The sequence below is a fragment of the Solanum tuberosum genome, unplaced genomic scaffold, assembly GCF_000226075.1.
Source record: "Solanum tuberosum cultivar DM 1-3 516 R44 unplaced genomic scaffold, SolTub_3.0 scf00018, whole genome shotgun sequence".
In the NCBI taxonomy this organism is placed as follows: domain Eukaryota; kingdom Viridiplantae; phylum Streptophyta; class Magnoliopsida; order Solanales; family Solanaceae; genus Solanum; species Solanum tuberosum.
The window spans coordinates 1918350-1926479 of NW_006238944.1; the positions used below are offsets into that span (position 1 = coordinate 1918350).

An 8130-nucleotide genomic window follows, 5' to 3' on the forward strand; every position below is an offset into this window, starting at 1 on the left:
TTCTCCCCCCCCCCCCCCTCCCCCACCCAAGCACATTTGAGTACTGCAGCATGACTTAGATATGTCACCTAAAATTTGATCCTGTTCCTAGCTAAGATCTATGCATCCTGGACCAAATCAGGTTATAAAATCCATATTACTTAAGAGTAATAAAACACCTAATCTCAATAACTTCCGTCTTTTTTCATGGCTGCAGTGCAAACAAGGTCCACTTCGAGACAAAATGGGTTCTTTTTTCTTTTTTTTGAGATGGTAGACAGAGTGGGTTCTTCAAACTTAATTTTCTTTTAAATCCATTTGTCTAAAGGTTCAGGGTGGGGAATATTAAAGGCATAAGCATGTGTAGAAAGTTCACCTCATCTTTATTTGAATAACCTTTTCACCAACAACAGAGAGATAACTCGAAAACTCAACCATTAAAGTTTCAGATAACTGTGAGGTAGCAGAAAGTATCCTCCTCGTAGAATTATAAGCTGCTCTTCGGATATCCCAATTTGGATGGCATAGTAAAAAGAGTATGAACTGTGAAGGATTAAGAACCGGTTAGAAATAAGGACAAATTCATTAAAGGATGATGACACCCAATTAAATAAACCTTGCCAATTAACCTGCATTAACGTCTTGACTGCAAAAGTCTCCAATACCCTGTAGAAAAGGGACATTCAACTTCAATAATGATACTTCCTGGCAACAAATTAAATATATGCACAGATAGCAAACTGAGAGTGGAATCTTCATCATAGTAGGATTCCCATGTTTACCATAAAACTAACCTTTGTGAATGATCTACAAGCATCACCTCAAAAAGGTCATGACAAGCCAAACAGTCCTCGATTGATAATTTTGAGGCCTGGAAAGAGTATCGAACCATGTTGAGAGTGCATTAAAGAAATTGCAACACAAATTTAAGACTTTCTCATGCATCTTGTATCAAGATATAGGTCCTCGAAGAGAAGGGCATAGAATTATCTTGGCATTATACCTCATACACTGTTGAAAACTTCTTTAAGATGTTTAGGAACTTAAACCACTCAAAATGTCAATAGGGGAAAACCAACATCCTGGACTGTCAGGTGATAAAATGTGAAAAAACAACACAAAAGTTTAAGACCTCCCACTAAGAAGAGTAGAGGTAAGGAAGAAGGTAAATGAAATTTGAAGAGATGAGGCCTATGAAAAGAGCATCAGCTTCAAAGCCGAGAGTATTACTTCTAATTGTTCAGACTAAAAGCATGCCAGGAAAAATTGTCAATTCACCAAGAATGTCGTCAACCACATAAAGTTCCAACAGAGAGAATATCATCTTATGCTTCTTCTGTGCCAACTTCTAACAACAATCATTTAAAATGACCAAAAATTAGCTCAGAATATTCACCAGAGGAATTGTCACCACTGACGGCTCATTCTGTGATACCAATGACCAAATTTTCTCCTTTATTATAGTCTCATCTAACAACAGCAGCAAAGGCAAAATTAGAATGTGTGATAAGCAAAAATCCACATGAAAAGAAGTAACTGAATTGAATCACAGACTGCGAAAATTTAGGTCGGTAACCAAATTTGTCACTAGGTCAGTGACCATTATTCATGCACCACAAAACTGAAAAGTCATAATAAACCTGCTTTAACATCCACTGCAGCAAGTTTTGCCACACAGAGTAATGCATAGATGCCATCCAACCGTTGTGCTGCTTTCATATAACCAGTTTTAACAAGTTGTATAAGAGCTGCCAGCAGAGGGGACATATGTGGAAGAGCATCAGCATTTTGGCACATTACTCGCAGGCAGCGAAGATGACCTCTTCTAAGTGCTTCCTTCTCTTTGAGGCCTGACGCAATGAGAGATATAACATCGGGCTGAACTGCATCAGCACATTTTGCAGTCCAAGTAGCCAAACAAGATAAACATGCAAGCTTGACCTCTTCATTACCTGGATAAACATAAAGAATAACCCATAGATCTGTAAGCTAAAGAAGACATTGCAGAAGAAGGAATTGTCAGAGAGAAGCTAGGCACACACATCAACGTAATAAAGATACCGAAACCTACCATCATCCTTGTAACAAGACAAAAGGAAATTACAAACAGTCTTTGACAAGCTGTTAAGGTGTTTTCCTTCTGGGGCATTTGACAATTCTCGCAGTGCATTTATCATGCCAACTCTCTGATAGGGAAATGTAAGCCTTCCTTCTGAACCTGTAAATATTCCAGGTCCAGTAAATTAGTTAGAAAAATGCCATATCAACAAGTCAAAAGGAAAATATAAAGTTAGAAACACAACCTCCAATAACCAATTTGACTGCATTAAACATCGCTTCTATAGCATCTGGACTGCTAGATTTTATGCTTAAGCACCTTACGATGGATACAGCAGCAATCCTTCTATCTTCATCTGCATGTCTCGCCTGTGACAATAACACTGAAAGAATCTCTACAGCATATTTACTCAAATCAAGTTTGGCAGATTGAAGAAGGATTCCAACTGATTCCAAGACAAGCTCCGGATTTCGTTTCAACATCTTGACAGATGAGGGAATGACAGTGTTCTTAAAATCTTCATGTGTCAAACGAGAAAATAATGGAACGAAAGCATCACTGAGGCCCTTTGGTGGCTTTTCTCTTGCATTTAGAACAGCTTTAACATACATCTCAAGAAAATTTTGCTGCAGACAGAAACAACGCAATATATGTAAATATAAAGCACAGAGGAGGCCTAGATGGATCCTAACATATTTGGCTTCAAGTGCCATAGCTTCTACATCCCAAGAGTTGCTTGAAAACCAATTCATACCTTCCATTGATCAAATGAAGGTGGATTTGCACTTGAAAATTCTAGCATCAAGAGTATAAACTCAGGACAATCCTTGTAAGTGATCCTTGAATCCCTTAGTTCATCCATGTAAGTTCTGTAAATATCTGGTGCCTGAAAACGAAACATATTATAAAGAAAATTAGGACCTCTAAAACCATGCTTCAATTAAGACCTGCATATTAGTCAGACGAGATGAAACCTTTGAAAACAAAAAGAACAAGCTTTTCTTGCAGGTCCGTCTAACATGGGATGATCCTTGCATACCAATATGCAAGACTGATGCTTGCGCTTGTGCTAGTCGACACACTGCGTTCTTTGATACCGAGGGAAACTGGCTATTAGTTAGGAGAAGACAAGACCAACTTAAGAGTCTGTGGCACCCTATATAGGATTGGAATTTGAACTGTTTTTCCATGAATTGTACAAGGGTTCCAGCAAAAGCTTTCATAAAAAAGGTTTCACCCAATGCTTTGATAACCACATTATCCACTGCAGCCCTTGATCCTCGATCATCATAAATAAATGTTGTACTGAAAATTACTTCTACCAACAGGGAAGCAATTTCAGCGGTCATCTCTGTAGAATTCAAATCCAACAGTGAGCTTGAAAACATAAGATTAAATTCTAACATTAGAAAGAGTAAATATGCATTCAATTTCTAATAGGAATACTTCACTAAAAAGTAATCTAGAAATGCACCATGAAAGACCACCTGTTTATCACTGTTAATTCAAGACCACCTTTTTTTGCTTTTCATTCTCAAAAAAAAGTGGGTATATCACATAAGCAACATTGCACTATCTGTACCATATCCACATGTCAAAATCTGTGCAGTTAATGTCAACAATTTTTCTTTGTAGAGGAGTGACCTAACAACCCCTATACCCGTTTCACCTTATGGTACAGGAAAGACAAATATCACCAACACTCATTCATGTGTGATTTTACTGACTATTTTGAACATGTATCAATGGGAATTAGAAATGCATAGATAACGCTATCATGAAATGAAACAACAGAGAAGATTATGCTTTCAACCCAACCAACACCACCACCACCCCCCCCCCAAAAAAAAAACAAAACTACAATGATGGTGCTAAAAGAGGTAAAGTAAGCAATTCTATCCTATGGCATCTGATTTGCCATAAGGGAGTCTCTCATTTCCTATACTGTGATGATTTCTAGTTTATCATGCTATCATAATGAAACTATCGAAATTGTTGTTTTTTTGACAAAGATGAAACTATTAAAGTTGTATGACCACTTCGTTGTTAGACAGCACATTTTTATTTACTTAGTTATATTCTCAACACATCCTCACAGGCGGGGCCTGGTTCTTTCTTTTCATGTGATAAGCACATGGATATATTTTTTGATAATGGGCAGCAGTGACACTCGATACCAGGACCTCTGATTGCTTTGATATCATATTGAAGATGTATGATCATCTTATCTAAAAGTTTAAGTTATTTGAGAGACCAAACATTTTCCAACTTGCCCAATATATCACAAGGCATATCGTATCCTGATTCACTAATATGAACAAGGACCACTTAATTTGGGGGGAAAAATGATCTCCATCATTTATATGCATTAGTCTTACGGTAGATAAGTCGGTACTGGTTATGCAAACCATAACCAGGAAAGGGTCTCAAACCTTCAAAATGTCATGCAAAAGTTCTCAAAATTATCCTCTACAACAACATTCCCAGTGAAAAATTAACCTCTATAGCTAATATTAAGTATATCACCAATAAAATCCTTAGAGACTCTGCACATCTTGTTTGATACTATAATGTAGAAAAACTGCAAGATTCACAAGCCTAGAATTGACAACGAAACCATAGCAACTAAGAGTTGATCGAGCAAGAAGAAAAAAAAAGAATTGATCAAGCTCTCCTTTAGCTGAAAGTTGCAGGTAAAAGACGGATTTCTTAGATTTGAATCATTTGATGGAGAATGCATGGCAAAGGAGTAAAGAGTGGTAAGATCACCCAGGAAGCTATCAATAGGTAGTGCACGTACAGGAAAGGGTTAAGGAGGAGGAGCAAGAAAAAGAAGCTAAAGAAAGGTCTATTATATTTTTAGAAGGATTCCCGGAGAATGACCCCCTAAAGTTAGGTTTGCATAAAGCACCACGAAGATAGAACAATATCACCAAATCCAAGGAAATCAAATCTTTTTTTATAATTGAGAAATCCCAAGGGCTAGTCACGCATGGTCCAAACTTGCATATAATGAGCCCATCCCTTTATCCTTCTTCACTAAAATCATACTTTTGTATGTGCATGCTTCTATCCTATGGCATCTGCCTAACCTACAAATTACGTCCTATGCTCTTAATACTAGGCCAAAGCTCTGGTGGCAAGAAATTAAATTGTTCTTTTACAAACTAGAATGAGAGCCTATTAGGAATAGCTTAAAGCTTATGGCTTATAAGACAAAAGCCATAAGTTAGAAATTTTGGTTTATTTTTGCTATTTTGTCTTAAAAACAAGTGCTTTAAAGCATTTTTTTAATCTTACTCAAACACTATAGAAGTGCTTAAAAGCTATGTTGGCTTAAAAGCACATAAAATAAGCAAATTCAAACAAGCTCTAAGTCTATCACATTGTCACCGAACCTCTTTGTCTTTGATAATCAAAATTTCTCGACACTGCAAACCAAGATGGTACAAAAAAATATACAATGTGAAGTTGTGGCTCAATTACAACCATCTTGTCAAGTCAACAATAACACTTCCGATACACCCGCAGGTTGCATCCCCATCTCCTCTCATATTAGAACATTTGTCACGGTTAATTTCCTCCATCACACTAACACGCACATACACGATCACTCAAAACTCATTTGCTACTCCTAGTGCAACATAAAGCTCAAACATTTAATTCATGGATTCACTTGTTCAAAAAGAAGATACACAAATCAACATGTCTCCAAGATCGCAAGACTAAAAATATACTGAATCCAACTGCAATTTGTAGCATATTTATCTCATAAATGTCAAATGCATGTCCAAGTTTTATTTTGATGAAGTGCCATATAAATGTTCATATTAGACAAAACAAATACCCTTTTTAAGCACATCAATGCTTTCTAGTCATCCATTAATCACATCAATTTAGTAATGACTTTCTATGCCTCTATAGGCACCTACAAAAGAAAATAGATGCTTAGTATATTCTTTTTTTTTATCACCAACTAGGGAAGTGCTCAACCTAACAAGGTCGCAACCAAAAGCAATATTTTCAACCAAAAACAGCTAATCAAACTTAGGCAATTGCGCACCTGCTCCTAATTCATTGAGAAACTCTTTTGTGAATTATTAAAACAATAAGAGTTGTACCGTCTAACTTCATTCAATTATGAAGCTAGGATTTTTTTAGCACCAAATTCAAAAATAATTTACATATTGATCATTTTTTAGATTTTGTTGAACTGCATCATGGGTGCTCCAGCTAGTTATCCTAGATGTCAAAAGTTCAAGACTGGATTGAGGAATGCAAACTCATCTACGAAGATCCCATGAAGGACTTGTTCAGAACTATTAGGATGATTCAGTTAGAATTTGATTTTGCCAGGAGAAATATGGAATGGATGCAGAAACAAAAAAGCTAGTTTCCTCAAGAATTCCCTTCTAATACACCTATAAGTTGAAAAATCTCCACAGGCTTTAACTCACTTCCCCATAAAATTTCATGGCTTTTATTCATACCAAAATGCCATAATGGGGCTGAAAAAAGAAATATTAACTTTGATTAACTTTATTTTTTATGAAGTAAGTAGAATTAATCGATGGCATCAAGAAGATGCAAAAAGTTACAAAATCCAGGAAATATTAACTTAAATAAACTATAAAATTATCTTTGCACATTCGTGAGAAAATCATTTAATTTTCAACAGTTCAAACCATAAGCATAGCCTTACTAGTCCATTTCCTTTAATATTTCTGTTCCAATGCGCTACTTGGGTATCCAGATAAGATAACTAAAGAAAATGACAACCTGTGATCTATTTCTCTTATATGGGTGCACGGATATAAAAACATTTTCTGGATTATTTTCCAGTGTTCAAATGTGTACAAAGTCACTTGAGTTAGTCAAGGTGTAATTTAGACTGAAAGACAATATTTTGATGATACTACTTATTAGTTGAAGCAAAGTGCTACAAAGTAAGAGTGTAGAGTGTATATCTGTAAAGGAAAAGTAATCTGCTCCTTTTGAATGCAAAATGTTTTCCTCACGAAGTATCAACATGGAAAATACTTTGCCAAAATACATGTTTACCGTCGTACCAAACAGACCATACCTCCAAAAAAAGAATTCAAACAATAGCCAACTTGGATGGGAAAACAACAACATGCATATTATAAACCATAAGAGAAAAATGCTGACCAGAATTACTGAGAATTGAAGGAATCTCATTGCGAAAAAACTGAATTCGGCGTTTGGTCGATGATGTTGCGACTGATGAACTAATGGAAGTTAGTGACTCCACTGGACTTGCCATTTGAAGCGAACGCTGATTTCAAGATTTGACTCAGAAGTGACTCAGTAGCCTCTCGCTCCGGAGATTCCAAAAACGGCGGAGAGGGAAGTAATGGCGACTCCACTGTGAAGGAAAATGAAGAGAGAAGCTATGAAAGATGAGATTTTAGGGTTTCAGATGGCTGCAGCAACAAGGCTGCAAAGTGTAGTTAATTGAGAAGAGACCACCAAGCAGAAGGGCATTTCAAGTGTTGTCCTTTTTTTTTTAACTTTTGTCTCTTTTTTTTTTTTACCTATTGGCTCTTGTTAATTTTATTGAATTTTTTTTTATTACTTTATGTAGATCCCTTAAATTTGTCATAATTTTATTTAGATGTTCAATTTATAGCATAACATAATAAAATAGTTTTTAGGCACTTTTTAATCATATTTTGAAAATATATTTGCATATTTTTATATTCATTTGTTACATAGATAACCTAATCACATAAAATGTGTTTCCTTCTTTAATTAAAAATATCAGCATCAATTCAAACATGTATGAGATTTTACGATTGATTAAAGTAAATGCCTATAATTTTAAAAGGTGATATACTTTAAGTAGTTATGCAATGAATGTTTGAGAAAAAAAAAGTTTGAGAACATATACAAAAACATTTTCAAAAAAATTAGTCAAAATTTCTAATGGGAACACGTTATTATATGTTTAATAAAAATATTTGTCAAAATTTCAAATGGAACTAATAAAAAAAAGCAAGAATAAGTAGTAAGTACTCACTTTTTTTACGAAAATCTTTTTTATTTTATAGATATTGTGTGTGCAGAAGTTA

At 35.4% G+C, this 8130-nt stretch overlaps 1 protein-coding gene across 1 annotated transcript in view; it reads right to left on the reverse strand.

Annotated features, from left to right (window-relative positions):
* Nucleotides 1-7530, reverse strand: part of LOC102579365 (translational activator GCN1) — a 48242-nt gene extending 40712 nt beyond the window's left edge. Inside the window, exons 1-10 of the mRNA XM_006340412.2 lie at nucleotides 7208-7530; nucleotides 3013-3389; nucleotides 2793-2924; nucleotides 2283-2664; nucleotides 2051-2197; nucleotides 1620-1931; nucleotides 1376-1449; nucleotides 774-850; nucleotides 609-645; nucleotides 356-522 (exon numbers count right to left, since the gene is read on the reverse strand). Coding sequence (XP_006340474.1) covers nucleotides 356-522; nucleotides 609-645; nucleotides 774-850; nucleotides 1376-1449; nucleotides 1620-1931; nucleotides 2051-2197; nucleotides 2283-2664; nucleotides 2793-2924; nucleotides 3013-3389; nucleotides 7208-7322 — 1820 coding nt within the window. The 5' untranslated portion in view covers nucleotides 7323-7530. The remainder of the gene's footprint in view (nucleotides 1-355; nucleotides 523-608; nucleotides 646-773; nucleotides 851-1375; nucleotides 1450-1619; nucleotides 1932-2050; nucleotides 2198-2282; nucleotides 2665-2792; nucleotides 2925-3012; nucleotides 3390-7207) is intronic.
* Nucleotides 7531-8130: the final 600 nt, after the last annotated feature.